Source organism: Mustela lutreola, chromosome 14, assembly GCF_030435805.1.
Source record: "Mustela lutreola isolate mMusLut2 chromosome 14, mMusLut2.pri, whole genome shotgun sequence".
In the NCBI taxonomy this organism is placed as follows: domain Eukaryota; kingdom Metazoa; phylum Chordata; class Mammalia; order Carnivora; family Mustelidae; genus Mustela; species Mustela lutreola.
In genome coordinates, this window is record NC_081303.1 from 3,948,573 (window position 1) to 3,968,134 (window position 19,562).

The 19,562-nt window shown below is 41.9% G+C and overlaps 1 protein-coding gene across 2 annotated transcripts in view; it reads left to right on the forward strand.

The window, feature by feature from the left end:
* Positions 1-19,562, forward strand: part of DNM3 (dynamin 3) — a 533,795-nt gene that overhangs the window by 207,578 nt on the left and 306,655 nt on the right. For both annotated transcript variants that reach the window (XM_059147002.1, XM_059147003.1), the window contains exons 10-12: positions 1,177-1,315; positions 13,621-13,707; positions 18,862-18,932. In XM_059147002.1, coding sequence (XP_059002985.1) covers positions 1,177-1,315; positions 13,621-13,707; positions 18,862-18,932 — 297 coding nt within the window. The remainder of the gene's footprint in view (positions 1-1,176; positions 1,316-13,620; positions 13,708-18,861; positions 18,933-19,562) is intronic.

A 19,562-nucleotide genomic window follows, 5' to 3' on the forward strand; every position in this document is an offset into this window, starting at 1 on the left:
CACGAGGGTCCGCGGGGTTCATGGTCCCTCTGACGGTAGCTGTTCTCCACTGGCCTTTTATTTAGATGTAGTCATTTTTTCACTTTTTATCTCTTCTTTTTCACTTTTTAAAAATCTTTCTCTCTCTCTCTCTCTTTGACCACCCCCTCACCCCTGCTTTCCTGAGCCCCTGCCCAGCATGACGAAAGCATTGTTATGGCACCAGTTTGAATTAATTCTAGCCAGGTGAAATGACACTTCCTATTTTGGTTATCATTCGTTATTTTTGTAAACTCACAATGTAGGCATCCTGGGTCCCAAGCTAGTTCCACTCCACTGTCTTCCTTTGCCTCTAGCGCCCCAGGACCTCAGACCGGGAGCCACTGAGCTCACTATAATACAGCTCTCCTGGAAAGAAGAGATTGCGGAGTCAGGAACACGACTATTTCGGTGTTGACAAAATGAGGACTGTTTTCTGCTCTGTGAATGACAAGAGGGGGTAGCTTTTGGAATTCTTTAGATATAGAAATGGAAATTTAGGACATCATTTTTTTAAAAATTTATTTATTTTTATTTTTTTCAGTGTAACAGTATTCATTATTTTTGCACCACACCCAGTGCTCCATGCAATCCGTGCCCTCTATAATACCCACCACCTGGTACCCCAACCTCCCACCCCCCCGCCACTTCAAACCCTCAGATTGTTTTTCAGAGTCCATAGTCTCTCCTGGTTCACCTCCCCTTCCAATTTCCCCCAACTCCCTTCTCCTCTCCATCTCCCCTTGTCCTCCACGCTATTTGTTATGCTCCACAAATAAGTGAAACCATAGGACATCATTTTTATCGTGGCGTTGCTTTTACTGCTGGGAAACAGTGAGATGAGATGAATTACAGTTAAACATTAGTTACAGGTTATATTATTCCAGGCCTGAAAACCTTTTGGGAACTGTTTTTAGGTAATGTTAATCATCTAGAGAATGAAATTTATTATGGAATAGTAGTAGGGGAAATATTGTCACTTGTACCTCCGTAATAACAAATGATACTGTTGGTAGAATAAATCACTGTGTACCTTTTAAACTTGGGTATTACATGCTTGCTTTAGGTGGCATGTCAATGAAAACCCTTTTCAAAAAAGCATTGGATATTACTTAATTTAAAAAAATCTAATGTCCTGCTTTCTTTCTTATATTTCAGGACAGGATTGTTTACTCCAGACATGGCATTTGAAGCAATAGTCAAAAAGCAAATCGTAAAACTGAAAGGACCTTCCTTGAAGAGTGTCGATCTGGTCATACAAGAATTAATCAACACCGTCAAGAAGTGTACCAAAAAAGTAAGCTTGAGTTATTTAACTTTCCAACAATTAACTTTTTGGTTTACCCATCTTTCCTACCCTGCTGCATGCCTCTCTTTCCCTGACCCCTCATTTGTTGTAAAAGGTAGTATGTTTGCCCAAGGGGAAGGATTGCGGAAAGTTATTGAGTAGGGATTGCTTTCATGGTAGATGGGCAGAGATGTTGTCTTTTGCCACCCAGTGCCAAATAGGGTTGCTTAAACCAGAAAGAGTATATTTTGGTCAGCTAATTTTTTTCCTTATTGTCTTAAACAGGTAAACATTAGAACAATTAGGTAAATGCCCTAAGCTAATTTTTCTTATGGTGTATGGATGGGGATAATCGTCAGGGGGAGGGAAACATCGATATTGTGTATATCTTAAAAACATTCTTCTGAATTTCCAACGAATTCCATTTGAACGCGGACATTTTGAGAAGCAGCAGTGTAATGTGGTAATAAAGACTGCAGGCTCTGAGGTCCAGTCACCCAGATTCAAATCCTGGTTCTGCTACTTACTTTCTGAGTGACCTTGAGTATCAGACTTTATCCCTTCTAGTCTTGTCAATTTCCTTGTGAAAAGAAGATGATAATAACAATTCTACCTCCGTGAGGACGCAGCAAGATGATGGAACACTTAGCACACTGACTAACCACAGCAAGTGCTCAGGCAATGCTCACTGGTCTATAAATGGCCATTTTAGTAGTGTCCGATACGCTTTACTTTGTGATATTTGTTGAATCTATGACCTAGAGTAGTGGGGGAGAGACTTCCTCCATGGGGGACTCATCACTGAGGAACGCGCAGGTATGGTGCTGGATTCCACCCATTCTGTGGGGCATGAAAGGGGATACCCTGTGTTAGAAACCGTAAGAAGGGAGTCTGTGATGATGTTTAGGATAGGACAGGCTTAGCCCCATGGCCACAACATTGGTCCTTAATTTCTTGAAAGTAGAGATTGTTCTGGTTTTGTAGGCTTTGTTACCCTGCCCTTTCTGTATGGTTACTACAAGTAACCTCCCTGAAGAGCCAGTGGGAAGGAAGAAAGACAGATAATGTAGATAAATACGAATTTAGTTTCCAGTTACCTGGCAAGAAAATTCAGAGGAAGGAAGGTGGAAGTAGTGAGAGAGGCGGGCCGGCTAAAGCCCGGGAGGCCAGTGCTGAAAGACAAGGAGAGAAGCAGGGGATAGCTCGGAGCCCGGAAGTGGCTCTGGAGCCTCAGACTTTTTCTCTAGACCCTTCTTCTTCTTCTACCTTGTTCCTTACTGTCCTAGTTTCTTTCCTCCAAAATGAGAAAAGCTGTAAGAGTGAAGGGCCTGAGGAAAGAGAAGAGGACGCGCGTGGAGAAGAAAAAGCCGCAGGCTTTACAGCAGCTCTCCACTTGAAGACTCGGCGCCCCTTGATAATCTTCCCAGTCGTATTTGTCCTTGCCTGTGGCTCAACGTGCAGTCACTCTGGCCACCTGGATAGTTAAAGCTCTCCTCACTGGCCACGTGATCATCCCCCTCAGCCCTTGGATGTTTTCAGCCAGAAGCTTCCCTTGAGATTGTCCCCAGGCTCCTGTTCCCACCGGGAAAGCTGTCTTTCTCCCAAGGGCCCATTGTGTGGTGTCCTCAAGCCCGGTGAGCCAGTTGTATTTCTTTTTTTAATCATGTACTTGAAATGAAGAGTAAGTGAACTGATCAGACACAGAAAAGACTTTGAGTTTTGTTTCCACAAACACAGCTTTGGAAAGACTTGGTAAACGTTAGCTGTAAAAGCTTTGCTGTTTGTAGACAGGACAACACTGGAAGAAGGTGGGGGGAGTGAGAAAAATCTAGGCGGGCTCTGCATTCAGATTACTTCCCAAGTGTCTTCAGGTTCTCCCTCGCTGTAAAGAAAGCCAAACTGGAAATCCTAGATGAAGGATGTGGTTTCTGTAAGACAGAAGATGCATAACTCCAATCAGCAGACCCATGTGCAGAGAACAGTCCTTGGCCTCACATCAGAAGATTGGCACATGTGTGTACATTTATGTTTTAAGTTATATAGAGTGTGTATGGTATGTATGAATCTTTTTTTTTTTTTTTTATCATTTCCCATTGTATCCAACTTGCAGGAAAACCAACAGTCAGTCCTGATGACGCGGGAAGAGACAGCTTGTTCCTGGACGCTTTTTGGCTTCTATTCTTTTGTTCTCCATCCTTTGAACCTCCCTTTCCATTATGCTTTCTGAATCAATGGTAGTTTCTTCTCAAAACACTGTATATTTTGTCTTAGATAAAACCTCTCTTTCTTCCTGAGATTATTGCTTACCTGGCCTCTCTCCTCACTGAACAGTACTTAACTGGCTCAAACCTGAAGAACTGAAGGGCCGCATCAGGCTTGACATCTGCCTCCTCCTTCTGTGGCTTCCAAACATGATGCCTGCAGTGTTCTGTAAAACTCGTCAGTAAAGGCCCTAATGGTACTAGCTCCGCTGCTCCCCTGGACTCGCTGTCACCATAGCATCCTGGTCACTCCCTTGTCTTTGTCAGGATATTTAGAACCTCGCTCACATGTTTCCTCTTCATGATAAGTTCGCCTTCAGCGTGGATGATTTCAGTAGGGATCCATGTAGAGATTGCGCCCAGCATCCAACAGCTGTTGTTCTTTGAGATCTTGGACTCCGGTGTCTCTCTATTCATTCCACACTAGTGGGATGAATTTTCTTTTTCTTTTTTTATTTCCATGACCGTTATGGTCCTTCATCATTGACAAACGTTCTACCAGGAGATCCTTCAGAAATTTCAAACTGTAAATCTAAGGTTTTCAGAATGCTGACCACCCCTCCTAACTTCTTTAGGTTTTTAGTCAGTTGGAAAATCGGGAGAAAAGCTTAGAGGAGGACTAGAACTTAGTACCCACCTTGCTGCAGATAAATCTAGATGGGAAAATGTGCCCACCACTTGCTGCTGAAGGGGGGGCCTCCTGTTACTTCCTCTTCCTACAGCAAACCTCAAAGCCCGCAGTGGCGGAGAGAGTCAGATGTGCACCCTTAAGGAGTTCGGAGCATTCTGGCTCTCCCTGCATCTGCGGGAATGTAAAAGGTAAACCGGTGAGAGTCGGAGACCCACATGTGAGCAGTGACTCAGTGCGCCCTCCCTGCCCGCGCGAGAGCTGAGGACTGACGTGTGTCAGGTTCTCACCATCTTCCCAGGCACCATGACTTACCCCCCGCCCCCCCCCCCCGTCCCTTTTTTCTGTGAGCTGGAGGAAGTAGTAGAAGTTTCTTTCACAGGACTTCCCCAAGAGGGCAGACGTGTTGAGGAAAGTTCCTCCTTTACCCGTGAGGTGGGACACATGCTGTGGAGGACGAAGTGAGGGGACGTTCTTCCTTGGGCGAATGCTCTGCCACAAGCTCTTACCCTTCCGGTTCTCTCTTCCCGTAACCATGCTCTGCTGACCAATGTCACTCTTACTTTAAGTAATGATTTCACAGAGAAAACAACGGCCGTAAATGGGAACATTAATTCCCCAGACTTTCTGGTATTCCCAGTCCTGCTCCTCCTTCCCCGTCTCTGTTGAGGTGGTTTCGCCGTCTGGGCCGGGCCCCTCTCCGTACTCTCACCCTCCTAAGGAGCTTATTCTTTGGATTCTTCTTTTTCTTAAATCATCACTTTCTCTGTCGCATTAAAAAAACAAACTACTAACTTAAAAGCAGTAACAACAATAGCAAAACCTATCTACTGCCTTATTCTTCTCCTTTTCTTCATGTGAAACCTTCTTGGGGAAAAAGCTGTTTCCACATGCTGACTTTATTTTCTTATCTCTAGTGAACCCGTAACTCTTCTGAAATGTGGCTTCCACGCCACTACTCTATTGAGCAGTTGTGGTAGTGGTCGACCGGACAGCCGATGGCTCAGCGCAGCTCGCGCTCGTGCCCGACGCGGCACCCTGCTGCTTTCTGAAGCTGACACCCCTCAAGTGGCTTCTCTTCCATCTTCCTCATGATCTTTCTCGATCCCTCCTCTGTCTCCTTTAGGAGTTTGTCCACCTTTCTTGCCTCTGAACCCCAGAATCGCACGGAGCTTTCTTCTGGTTTTCTTCTCTTTTTACTGTCCTTTCTCCCGGCCGGATCACGTCCGCCATAGCTCAGCCACCGCTTAAAATGTTGTTGATTCCCAAACCCGCAGCTCCAGCTCAAGCCTCTTCACAGAAATGGTCCACACCCCGCTCTGCTGCTGTTGTTCTCTTCCAACTGACGGCCCTGGACAGTTGCTTTTTTTTTTAAAAAAACAAACAAACCAACTAGGTTACTCCGATGGCCTCCTCACTAGTTTTTCTACCTCCAGGCGAGCCACCATCAAATCCGCCCTCCCCACTGCTGTCAAAGTGGCCCTGCTAAAACGCAGACTTGTATTTCGCCTGTTCCCTCAAAATTATGCAGTGGCTCCTCGCATTTTGAGAGTAAGGTACAGATCATTCACAGTTGCTCTTAGTTTCACATGTGATCCCTGAGTAGACTTCTTGACCGACATCTGCCGTCAGCTCATGCTTGCTTCAGCCGTTCCGAGCGACTTCCGCCATCCTCATGGGATTTTCAAGTTTTTATCACTCACACACGAATGCCTCCTTTTCCTCTTGTCTTCACCTGCCATCCCCTCTCATTATTTTATGATCCAGCTCAATCGTCATCATTTTCCTGAGAAATCTACCTGCAGGGTCTCTGCGAGTCTTCTCCCGATCTCTCTCCTACTCCCATTCAGTGCTTTAGTTGGCACCCTCTGTTTACTTCTATCACAGCATTTATGACCCTACATTGTGGTTTATTTGTAATTTATTTGTTTAGGTGAATGTCTCCTCTTGTTGATTATAAGTTCCTTTAAAAAAAAAAAAAGCTGTGTCTTTTATCTTCTTATTCTTGGCTTCTAACATAATGACTAACCCTATAGCAGTCGCATTCTGTAAATACTTCTTAACAATTTAGATATCCTAAAGTTACCCTAATGCTGAAGAAATCTGTACTTGGTTTTAAAAGAATATTTTGATCAGTCCTTTTAAAATAACAAAATTAGGGCAGCCTTTCTTTTCTTTAATTTTCCTTATTTTTCATTTTCATGTTTCTTGACTTTTGCCCTATTATCTTTACCTCCAAGTTCTTTTAGTTTAAAACTGGTCTAATTAAAATCTCTTGCAAAGCAAAATAATCTTAATTAAAGTTGATTGTACCAGGACTTTATTATTTGACTCTTTTTGCACATGAGCCATAGATAACGTGATTATGTAATTTATCATCCAATGCACGACTCTTTTGAGATTGAAAGGGGGAGCTATTAATATGTTCACTGGAGTGGAGGAGGAAAGTAAGACTGCCCCAGGCAGTCTGAAAGGCATAGTTTCTCTAGCTGTATTGAGAATCTGTCTATCTATCTATCTATCTATCTATATGCATGTATACTCTTAAGATAGTATTTTCATTTATAATATTTTTAGTGTTGAATGTCTTATGTGTAAAATATTAATTTTCTTCCCTTAAGCCACATAAACAAACATTAGTGAAAAACATGGGATTTATATTTGTTCAAGTAACAAAGCACAAAGCTAGACTTCTAACTTGGGGGAATGCGGTCTTCTCAGATATTTTCTCCTTGCTGTCTCTGGGGCACTGGAGGACAAGACAAGAACATGAGAGCTTTATGAGCTGTTTGGCATCCCTCCAGGGACATGTCAGTTTCAGAATTGTTCTGGTGGGCATTGGCTCTGGTGGGCATTGGCTCTGGTGGGCATTGGCTCTGGTGGGCATTGGTTCTGGTGGGCATTGGCTCTGGTGGGCATTGGCTCTGGTGGGCATTGGCTCTGGTAGGCATTGGTTCTGGTGGGCATTGGCTCTGGTGGGCATTGGCTCTGGTGGGCATTGGCTGTCAGCTGCTCTCCTTTGCCCCCAGCTCTCCAGGGCACCCTTGCAGGGTGCTGAGGTTCTCAGGAAGCACTGAGAGGAACATCTTGTTTTTTGACCACAGTTTAGCAACTGTGCCATTTATTGGCCTCTTGAGAAACCACATTCTTGGATGGCCATCATACCAATTAATTGATTTCTTTTTTAACCCGGCTCAGAAAAAGGAAAAAAAATTAAAAAAGCTTTGCAAGGAAATAGAAAAGATGCCTTAGTTGGCTGTTAGAAATACAAAGAGAATTTTTCATTAAAAAGTGCTGTTTGAAGAAATACTGAAATGTGTGGCCTGTTAAGTGCGTAAATATCTTGTTCCGAGTACACGTACTAATCAAGTGAATCGAAAGTCCTCAGCGCAGATTTCAAGGTCCTACACGATCTTAATCCCTTCTCATCTCTAGGCTCCTCCCACTTGCCCCTTGGTCCATTCCAGCGACACTGGTCTCCTTGTTTCTTCAACAGGTCAAGGAGAGAAGATGGCAGGGTCTTTGTCCTTCTCATTGTCAATGTTGGAAAAGCCCTGCCTCGAGATATTTGTGTGGATCGCCCTTTTGCGTCTTCTCAAGTCCCTCCTCAAATGCTCCTGAATCCGAGTCCTTCTCTGACTTTTCTGTCTACAGTTACTCATGCCTCCTTTCAGACGCACGCGCGCAGCTCTCCCCATCTGCTCGCCCAACTTCGTTTTTCTGTGTGGCACCTAGGACCACATGGATTATACTCTGTATGTCTTCTGTTTTTCTCGATAAAAAATTTTCCCATTTACCTCTTTATTCTATTTCTTGACCTTTATTCTAGAATTATTTCTCATCTTTGATCACCTTTGTAAATGTGGATCTTGTGTTTTTACTTTTTTTCATAATAAATGTGATTATTTCATAATAATAAATAAGTATTTTCTCATTACCTGAATGAATCTAGCATCATGCTGTACATGAATAAAGGATTACTAGGATTTGTGGGTAGGTTTTAATTCACAGAAATGGAACAAAATTATTGTATGTTTTAATGAGCAGTAAAATCATTATTGCTACTCCGTTTGTAGTGAGTGGCCAACATTGCAAAGTTTATGGCTTTTGGATCAAAACAGAGCCCATACTTTTAGGTTAGCCAAACCAATCAACCCAAGTCATGTGCATAAAAATTTTTTTTTTCTGGTCTTTGGTCGATTTTTCTCCATTTATGTTTGATATGGAACTATGGACAGCTGGTTCCTAATAATCTGAGTCTTTGCTTGAGGCAGTGAACCCGTTACTCTTGAAGGTGTGGAAATCTTGCCTCACCTTGTGTTTGTCCCAAGAGAAACCTAATAGCATGGCTCTCGTGATCTGATTAATCAATCGTTAGTAACTTTTATAAGTGTATAATTTTTGTTTTATTGTCTAGAAAGGCTATTCAAGTGTTATTTTTTCCCCCTTAGGGAAAAATGTGCTCCTTGCTTAAAAAGTAAATTTTTATATTGAGGTACCACCAAAATAATTAAATGCTACCCTAAATAACACTTAAAGTATTGGATTTTATTAAAACATTTTGGTATTAAAAAACGTTTGATACTACTTTCTCTCAGACCATAATTAAACTTTTCTCTCAGAATTGTATATTTAAAGTTTTTCTTCCTAACGTCATATGTATTGCATTCTTTCTACATTGCATATTCCTTATTACTTAAGAGTAGCCAGTATAATTTTAACAATATGCTGTTTAGAAGTAATTTGTCCTTTGGTCGATGTCCAGCTCTGTCTGGAAGCATCACTGTCAAGATTTCAGCATCGAATCTTCTGAGGCCTTTTCAGAGCAGGCTTAGCCATTTGTTTTTGTGTGTTTTCCCTTGATTTTTATAAAATATTTCTCTCTGGTGTGACAGTTTATCTGTATAGTCAATCTGCCACTCAAGACTTTTTTTTAAATTTTATTTATTTATTTGACACACAGAGATCACAAGTAGGCAGAGAGGCAGGCAGAGAGAGAGGAGGAAGCAGGCTCCCCTCTGAGCAGAGAGCCTGATGCGGGGCTCGATCCCAGGACCCTGGAATCATGACCTGAACCAAAGGCAGCTGCTTCAACTGACTGAACCACCCAGGTGTCCCACAAGACTGGTTTTTAATATCAGGTAGTGTGACAAAAACTGAGCATCAAGCTGGCTTATGGCAGTTGCCCAATGAATCTTTGTTAAATGAATGACGGTCATGAAATGAGTTTAGGAATATAAAATGAGTATAACCAATAGCAAAATCTTAATTCCTTGATTCTGTACAAATCAATTTCTAGGATATTTAAATAGTTAATAGGGGAATAAATGTCTAAAGATGGTGTCTTCTAGATCAGTATTATTTTGGCATACATGATTACAATTTTGATGATTTTGACAAAGTAATATATTCTTAGAACTGCAGCCTCTCAATATGATATTCAGAGCAAATGAGATCGGAAATTATAACGGTTAACAATGGTTGAGGAAACCAATTGTGCCTTAAATAAGAAACAATGAAGAGAGGCAAGTAATTGAGCTGAGCAATCAGAGTCAAGTATTTTTTAAAACAAAGAAAAGGGTTACACAAACTGAGTGGGAGCTCCCCTGAAAGAACTCACGAGATGTGTTGGGAAGCCTGATCGGAGATCACTCAGAACGTGAGAGGGACATTTGCCTTCTTATATATGTTGTGAGAAGAATCGGGACTGGAGTGCTACATTTGAGAACCAGCAATTCAAGCCAACATTTTGTTTCTTACGCTTCTAGTCTTCCCAGATCACCCAGCTAGACAGAGGCCATACCAACTGCGGTACTGCCTTCAGCAGTGTCTCGGCCCTGCTCTGCCTAGTGTCCCTTCGACATTTCTCTCCTTTGCCTCCATGAGGCGGGTTCTCTCAGTGTCTTCTCTTTCCCTTTTGTTCCAGTTAGAAGTTAGACTCACTTACTTTCCAGTTGTCTCAGTTCTGGGTACAAAGTTATGGCTCTGGTGGGCTCTTCTCCTGGTGAAATTAATCCCATGGGTACTAAGCTTGGAAAGGTCAGGAAACACACACACACACACACACACACACACACAATCGAACTTCCCCGTCACAGCCAGTAGATGGGGTGATTCAACTTCTTGGGATATTCTTGCCATTTTGGCCTTTGTCTGACTTAATGATGGCGGCCTACCACCTGGGGTCCTTCAACTACCCAATACTTTTTTTTGTGAATAAAATTAGTGGTGCCACTCTTTGGTGTTTTAAAAATAACCTTCTGCTATCATGCATTTGAATGCTGTAGAAGACACACCTGTTCTCCTCAGAAGACCACCGTCACTGTGCAGCCGTTTTTCTGCAGGCGTGCGATTCTCTGTTTGTGCGACTGTTGTCAAAAAGCAAAGAGGTGCTGTTAGCTTAGGAGCCCTTGAGCGCAGAGGGGAAACAGGGGCCCTGGTGGCCTAGGCCAGGTTAGGGTCAGATACACCGCCCAGGTTTGCACGGGTCAGGGAGAATGACTGGTGTGGATTGGCTCTCTCTTCTATACTTACAGCTTTTTACAGGCCCCACAAAAAATAACTTAGAATATTCTCAAAATATAAAAGGGCTCTGGGGTGGTAGAACTTTTCTTGGAGAATGCTTCCAAAACTTGGAAGTGGAAGCTCCATTTATGTCCTGCAGTCATTCATGAGATAAGCTTCCAAATGAGCGTACACCTCGGGACTCAGCTTGGGGTCCCAGTAACAGGGTGATGGTTTGGTGATCTCATGAAGAGACACTGGGCTGGGATTTTGAGACAACCAAGGCAATCAGGTTTCTATGCTTTTATTATGATGTTATACAAGCACTCCAGGGTCACCGTAGAAAAATTTGGAGAACATAGGGATGTATACAGAAAAAAATGCAACTTATTCATAATCCCATCAGTCAAAGAGGTTATGCCTATTAATATTTCGTAGCATTTACATACCTCTTTTTCTGTGTACAGACAGTAGATAGTAGCTTCAGGAGGTTTAATATTCATTTGTGATTTGTGATTACTATGGTTCGATGAAGATTTACGGTTTGTTGTCTAGCTAAGACTCTGTGTGTGTATACAGTTGGTGCAATCAGTGACCTTGGTTGACCATGGAGCAGCCAAGGCTCAGGGAGGCCTGGTTCTAATTGCTTAAAGTTAGGAGAATATTGGTTGCTACAGCGTTACTCAAGAATTTTGAGATTTGTTAGGTTTTAGGCTACATCCTTGAAGGATATCAAGCTGTATGATAGCCCGTGACTGTGCGTAGGTGTGTGTATGTTCATGTGTAATCACGTTATACAATTAGGAGCCTAATTTTGTTCACTTAGTCTCATATTATATTATATTATTTTATTTTATATTATTAGTTATATTTATGTTATACATATATAATATAAATATATACATTATTTTATTATTTTATCATATATATCATATTATATTATAAACCTTTACCATGTTATTAGATAATATTTAGGAATTGGATAGAATAAAAAAAATTAGGTATTGAATACTATTTGGAGTGACTAATTATATCCCATAAGTGGGTCTACCTTAGCTTATTTAATTTCATTAGAGTTAGAGACTCAAGTGGTTTGAAGAGTTTGTTCATTCGTTTGTCTTATCGCTGCTATTCCAAGGAATACTGTGATGAAAGTCCGTATTATTTTCTCTCAGAATCATGTGAAGTAATCAGCTGAAAAGACGTATAAACGGATGGCTTTGAGACTTTTTGATACATATTGTCAAGTTGCTTTCCAGAAAGATCATTCTAATTGTCACTTCTTCAGCAGGTTTAAACTGTGCTAGTTTTGGTATACCTTCATTTGTAGTACGGATTATAAAAATAATCACAGCGGTTTGACAACAATAGTTATTCTCTTTGCATCACTTTGATCATTTGTGCAGTTTAATATTTTTCTTCTGCTTACGGATCATTAAGTGCTCGCTTCGGCAGCACATATACTTACTGATCATTAAATTCCTTTTTTAATTAATCCTATTCTTTGCCTGTTTTTATATTCATGTTATTCTTATTAATTTGCAAGTGCTTTTTAAAAATTTTTTGGCAAGTACTTTAAATAAGGATTGGAATTAACCTTTCGCTGCTCCTGCGTCGTGAATTCGTGCCCTTCTCTGCATCTGCTGTTGCCGTCCCGGACCGAGGGGCCGGCATTTCCCGTCTGCACGGCTGCAGCAGCCAGAATGCATAGCAGGTCTGCAAGGACCCCTGAGCTGACCCGTTTATCTTTCTGGCTTCGCAGTCGGATCATCTTCCTCGCTCTCTGCTCCAGCAGAGAGCTGTTCCTTTATTTTGTTCACCAGTCATGGTCTCTGTCCCACAGTGTCCGCACAGGCCCCTGCTCGGAGAGCTCCGTTTTCCCCGCAGCTCTCCCTGCACTTTACCTGACTGAGTCTTTCTCCTCAGGCGTCCTTAAGCATTCTCACAGGATCCCATTCTTCTTCCTTACATTGAAAACAACTGCCACTAATTCATTCCCTACCGTAAAATAAATTTTTGATAATCACCTGCACAATTTAGATGGGATGAATGATGTACACACAAACACATCTGTTAGGAAAGAATTTAAAAAATAGCTCTGTGGTTCATGGAATGAATCCTTCTCCAAGAGTGGTGGGCCAGACAAGGGGCTCTGGAGTCTGAGGACTTGCTTGGAATCCTGGACCCACCCATTCTGAGCTGTTTACTCTTGGGCAAGTTACTTAACTTCTCTGGGCTTTACTGTTTTCCTTTGTAAACTGGGGTTAATAATAGAATCGATCTTTTATGATTGTTGTGAATTTTGAAGGAGAGAATTCGTGAGGTGTTTAGCACAGCCTAGAACATGGTAAGTGCTCCACAAATGTGAGTGATTATTCTCCTTTTCTTTCTTTTTTTTTTTATTTTATTTATTCCTTTGACAGAGACAGATCAGAAGTAGGCAGAGAGGAAGGCAGAGAGAGAGGGAAGCAGGCTCCCTGCCGAGCAGAGAGCCCGATGCGGGGCTCGATCCCAGGACCCTGAGATCATGACCTGAGCTGAAGGCAGAGGCCCAACCCGCTGAGCCCCCCGGGCGCCCCTTATTCTCCTTTTCATCCTCATTTCCATCTTCCTCATCTGTGAACTTTATCAAGTGCCAACTCTGTAGAGCATAGAAGTGGATGGTATTGGGGTTTCTGGGTTGTTATTTTTCAGGGCGTCTCCCCACTGGTTGTAATTCCTATTCCTATCAGATAATGTAGTTATGTGGATTACGGTTTGTGGACCCCTCCTGTCACTCTGCCATTTTTCTTTAGGATATTTTACTTTTGCTTCCAGATTTGCAGTATGTACCTTCTGTAAGAGAAAATAATTTATCTCTGCTTCTTTTTCTGAAGCATAACTTTTTGAGTATTAACACTCAGATCTGTGTCTCTTAACAGCTGGCCAACTTCCCCAGACTCTGTGAGGAAACAGAAAGGATCGTTGCCAACCACATTCGCGAACGAGAAGGGAAGACAAAGGACCAGGTGAGGGGAGGTTTCCTGGGCGGGCAAGGTCCTTGTGGGGAGTGGAAGGTCACTCTTCAAGACTGTCTGATGGTCTCCAACAGTTGGCCTGTCTCTGAATGGAAAAAAGGCACTGGAAGCACAACCGCATATGTTTATTTGTACTTATTTATGAATTTTATCCGTGTGTTGCTATGCTAACATCTTGTGTATGTTAAAAATATAAACAAGTATAAAAACTTGAGAAGCGTGGCATTTTGAAAGCAGTAGTAGGAGTTCTGTTATTTGTTTTTCCCTCAGTGCGCCGTGGATCATCGTGTGTACCCCTAGCATGTACGCACCCCACTTTGAAAATCAAGAACCCAGACACACCCACATTTTTTCTTGAAGCAGGGGTTCTTAACGTTTCATGTGCCCACAGATGGGCATCGGGATATTCATAAATTCCAAAAATGTGATGCACAATGTCTGGAGTTTGTGACTTCTTTTCTGAGGTGCTTATCCATGGAACCTACGATTGGAAAACAAAATGTTTAAGAACACCTCTTTTAAACATTTCTGTTTAGTAAAAGCATATGGCTTGCAAGGCGTGACCTTAAAATTATCTTCTCATCCTATTTAGCTCTGTAAATTCAAAAGATTATTTTATTAGAAGATCACACATTAAAAAAGAAAAGCTAAGAACTGTGTGAAAATAATAAAAGCTTCTTAAATTTAGGTAGATTTTGTTCTTGGTTATTTAGAAAACATTATAATGGGAAGCACGGAGCTTTTCAAGTGCTCTTGGATTCCAGGACACAGCTGTGACAGTGCGGAGAGGACACTGGACCCAGGCCATGTGTGCTCCACAAAATAATAGCATGTTCCTGTGAAAATCACTCCTCAGGGCTGTTGTTTTCTCATGTACAACATTGGGATGTTGGTTTGTATGATCTCAGAAGTCTCTCTAAGTTAGAACTCCCAAGATTTTTGTGCTTCTTAGGTGAGTTGGAAAGGCGGAGAGGGATAGCCGGGGAAAAAAGGAGGAAGGCAAAATAGAAGAGCGAGACAAAGTGCAGGGAGAGAGACGCAGCCAACCTGCCTCAGAGGGTGCCTGCAGGGGTGCGGAGGGCTCGTGGGCGGGGAGGGGTGGCAGGGGAAAGTGAAGAGACAGAAGGACGGAGGCCCAGTAGGTTGGGATATTGATTCAGTTACAGCTCGCTCTCTGCTTGACTATGGGATTCCTTGCTGCTACTTTTTCCATTGTGCTTTGAAAGTTAACCATGATTTATAGTTTTCACTTGTTTTCCAGCTTCTGCATCCTTGGATAGATACAGTAGCCAAAAGAGGAAAGAATAGGCATTGTGACTTAGTGGAAATAAACAAACTAATATTAACTCATGAGCCAATGAAATGAAGCTGAGGGCCAGACATAAAATCCCGCCACGCAGAGATCCCCCGCATATCTAACATCGTGGCTGCTGTCGGACCAAGGAAGCTTATGTTCTAGTATCAGCCATACTCCTGACTTAAAGTCAATAAGATAACTGTTTTAATTTAGCATCTTTGTAAAATTCAAGGGATAATATATCCTACTTAACTCTTAGGAATCCTATGTAAAAACAATATTGAAGAAAACGTAGTACAATTATTATCTTCATTATAAGCAGCTGTTAACCTCTTCATGTTTCATGTTTTAGAGTTTTTGTTTTCCTAAAATGATACTCTCAGACAGCGTCGTTGTTGGGATTGTGGGCTTCCGGTGCAGCCTGCCCGGGCTCGAATGCAGGCCACCTCGGTACTTTCTGTGTAATAACAAGATACTCGCCGTCTCATGCTTCGGTTTCCCCAACTTAACGTGGAGTAAATAATGTCGGTTAACTCAGAAGCTTTTGTGACGATGACGTAAAGTCACCCACATACAGCTCTTAGTTCTTATTTAATTTTAGTGGTTTTTGTTGTTTTTCCTGAAGAGCTGTGACACATAGGGTCTGTGAGAAAGAATTGCCTTTTCTGATTTCAAGAGAAATTGTCTTCCATCTGCAACTCTGAGGTAGTGATGAATCCACTCTCCAGGTGGCCCATAAGGGATGGGGCAGGTGTCTGTCTCCGAAGGGGCCATCTCTGATGGGCTGGTCTGACAGTTAATCAGTTAAGGACTTGAAGAAGCTGGTGCTTGACCCCTGTGATATGGACCTGTGCAGCGTAGCAAGACCATACGTGCTCTTAGTAATGGGAATATGTCCGTGTGTATAGATCTCACGTACGAGTTCCGAACTCTGTGCTGCTTTGGGTCATGTGATGCTTCTGACTAGCTGGACAGAGGGTGACCCATTTCCACCAGCCTCTGTACCGGAAATGCTTTGAGGTGTTCTTGTAGTTAGTTATCAGTTTTAAAAAAATTTTAAGAACACTATTAGCGGCCTCTGCTCTGGAGGCTTTGCATGGGGTGAAAGTCTTAACAATTTATATATATTATATATATTAATAATTTATATATATATTTTATATATATATACATATATATGTATATATATATGGGGAAACCATAAATCTGTGAATTTTTTTCTTAAACAGTTTTTTCAAACATCTACGTGTGCCTGCTCGTCTTCTAGTGTGTGTCCCTGCCTGTGAAGGTAGCTGACTTTGTGGCGATTCTGCTAGCAGGGGTAGCTTTGCTTTTCTTTAACTCAGTATTCAATAACTGTGGCTAAAAAGGCAGTGAGAAACTCTGAGAAAGTGAAAAAGTGGGGAAAAAATGTACTATTTTCCTTTTCATCCCCCACATGCGACCTGGCTCTTTTCCTAGGATGAACACAGACTCCCAGTTTCCAGGAATATGAATGAGAGCAGCCATAGGTTTTTTTTTTTTTTCTCTACTTTTTTCCTATACTGCAGTCCAAGTTAATGTGCATGAACAGCCAAGATATTCATGACAACCTTAGGCAGTGTTGAGAGTTATGTAGATATTTGGCTCTTTGTGGTGGCGACGATTTATCTGTGCTTAAACATTATGGTTTATTGATATAAACCCTTGGCCAAACAGATTTGGGAGTATGACAGTTAATAGAATCTGGCTTCATTGTAGGGAGAAGGGAGGCAACCCCACCGATAATCTAATAACAACAACTTCTCCTAACTCTGTAGCTTCCTTCATTAAGAGAAGAAATGAAACTGTATCTGAGGATAGGAAACTTTTCACGCAAGGACGGTATTAGTGACCATACCTTGACTTTGTGATTGGTAGTGGGGATGGATTTGGGAAGATCCATTTCTTCTCTCTGGCAGGTCCCCTTGGGACTCAGAGATGACCGCCTGAGACTGGCCATGAAAGCAAAGCCTTCGAGCTCATAGCACTGGGTAGTGAGAGACAATAAGTGGCCAGGTACTAATTATACGGTAATAAATTGCTCCTTTTAAAGCAAAGTCTTCTTCAGGGGTGGTAGAAATTATAAATTCAGAGCTGTAAATACTTACTGGGCACCAGCTGTGTGTCCCATGCTAGATTACGGGTCTACAGTGGTGAACAAGACAAGGTGATTCCTGCTTCCATGGAGCTCCTTGCACTCTTGTAGGGAAGCAAAACATCAAACAAAATATATACAAATAATCAGTTACATTTGTGGTATATACAGTAAGTAAAAAGTGTAAGGTGTGGTGTACATATAAAATATAATAGGATCGATAGTCTACGGGGCAGTAATAGCTTGATCCAGTCTGGTTTGGGGGGTACAGGTTGAGGATCTGAGAAGGCTTTCCTGGGGAAATACTCTCTGGGAAGCATTATTGCGCCCCTGTCCATGAGCTGTTATTAGGAGGGCACTGATGCACTCTAATATCATCTTCTGTGAAGAAGGCCATGTGACTGTGCCTGCTGTGTTTCTCAGATGTTTGTTCAACAGTCAAAGTACAGCGCTCTGGAACTTTGTGGGCAAGGATTCTTCTTTTTAAGATTTTATTGATTTATTTGAGAGAGAGAGTGAGTGAGCATGAGTGGGGATTGGGGAGGGGCAGAGGGAGAGGGAGAAGCAGACTTCCTGCTGAGCAGGGAGCCCCACATGGCAACACAGAGCTCCATCCCAGGACCCCAGGATCATGACATGAGGCAAAGGCAGCTGCTTGACCGACTGAGCCTCTCAGGTGCCCCTGTGGGCAGGGAATCCTAAGTATTTTTTCCTATTAACAAGTCTCAACATTCTAGAAAAACCGGGGACACAGTGGGAGAACAAAAGGAAAGAGGAAGGGGAACTCAGTTTGGGATATCTCTTGACTACAGCTCTCCTATGCTTTCTGGTTGGTTGCTGCATCCTCTCTGGTTCTAAACCCTCTTGGCTCCTATTGAAGAATATTTTCTCCAGAGGGACTTTCCAAATCTCTGACTTGTGATTCAAACATTTTCATGTTTCATGTTTACTGGAACATGCATTCAATTCATTCCTTGACAGCTTGATTGAATGTGCGTGATGTTCTAGGCTCTGGGGATTGATCAGCAGATACGGCAGGTGGGGTCTGTATAAGGAATATGTAGAAACTTAGGTGTCAACGTGTAGTAGTGCTACAAAGAAAAGTAAGGCAGGGTGACGGGATCTGAAGAGAGTGCTAGTTTAGACAGAAGGAGCAGGGAGGGTCCCTCTGAGGAGGTGATCCTTCAGCAGAGACCTGAATGGAGTTTTGCTTTGATAATGAAGCCTGGTGATCTCAAGGACTTTTCTATATATTTGAATATTGCCTTTTTGAGCTGGTTGATGAGATGTTTCTTCTGCTTGCCCAAAAGGAGCTTAAAGAGGTAGAAAAGAAGAGGAAAAACAAGAGATAATATTGTTATTTCATGGCTATTAGACAGTGTCTACAGGAGCAGCCCCTCACTGGTACACACATGTCCTTTTAAACATTATGCCTACATTTTAGAAGATCAGAATAGAATTAGAAATAGGCAAACCGTACCATACATGCCTGTAAACTCTAATTCTGTTGTCTTCATGTGGGACTCTGGCTTCTGATGTAGATTTTTAATTTCTGTACTTAGAGTAAAAATTACGAGAGTCTAATGAAAAAATTTAATGCAGCTTTTCATTTTAACTGAAGCATCTTTTTAGGAAATCAGATGAAGATAAGTCATTTGCAGGCAATTACTCACTTTTGTATCAAGAATGTTTACGAGGGGTTTTCACTGAAGTATTTCTCTTTGACCTACAGGTTCTTCTACTGATCGACATCCAAGTCTCCTACATCAATACCAACCACGAAGATTTCATTGGGTTTGCAAAGTACGTGAAACGCTTGATTGCCACAAGCATTCCCCCTGCTGGTTTGGTTAGAAAGCACATTGTGAATTTCTGCTACAATCCTACTACGTTTGAGAGCACATTCTGTGTCAGGATTAACTCTGAGTCGACCACGTAGGAGGTCTGAACCTCATGGCCATGAGGCCGTGTTTTCTCGATAAAGTAGTTGGCTCTTTCATTGTGCGGCATATGAAGTCATATGGGTCTTGGATAGTCATTGCTTTTGGATGATGATCTGCAGTTTGTACTTGAACTCTCATAGATAAGCAGGAACAGATGCACATTTAAAATATGTTTGGGAACACTTTCTCACAGAAATTTGAAGCAACAAATGCAATTCACAGGATACAAGCTATTTTAACATCCCTAAATAAGAATATAGAGGTCTATTTTTTTTTTTTAAACTATCCTTTCTAAACTTAGATGGGATCTTTTTGGATGAACATTCTCTTTTCTACAGCGTGTTTATACTTCACATAATCTTGTCTATATATTGCTGTTCTATCATGCATGTATTCTATTATATTTAAATATTCTACTGCTATATTCCTAGATAATGTCATATGGATATGCTTAGTTATTCGGGGCTGGTCATTCAGCATGTGACATTTT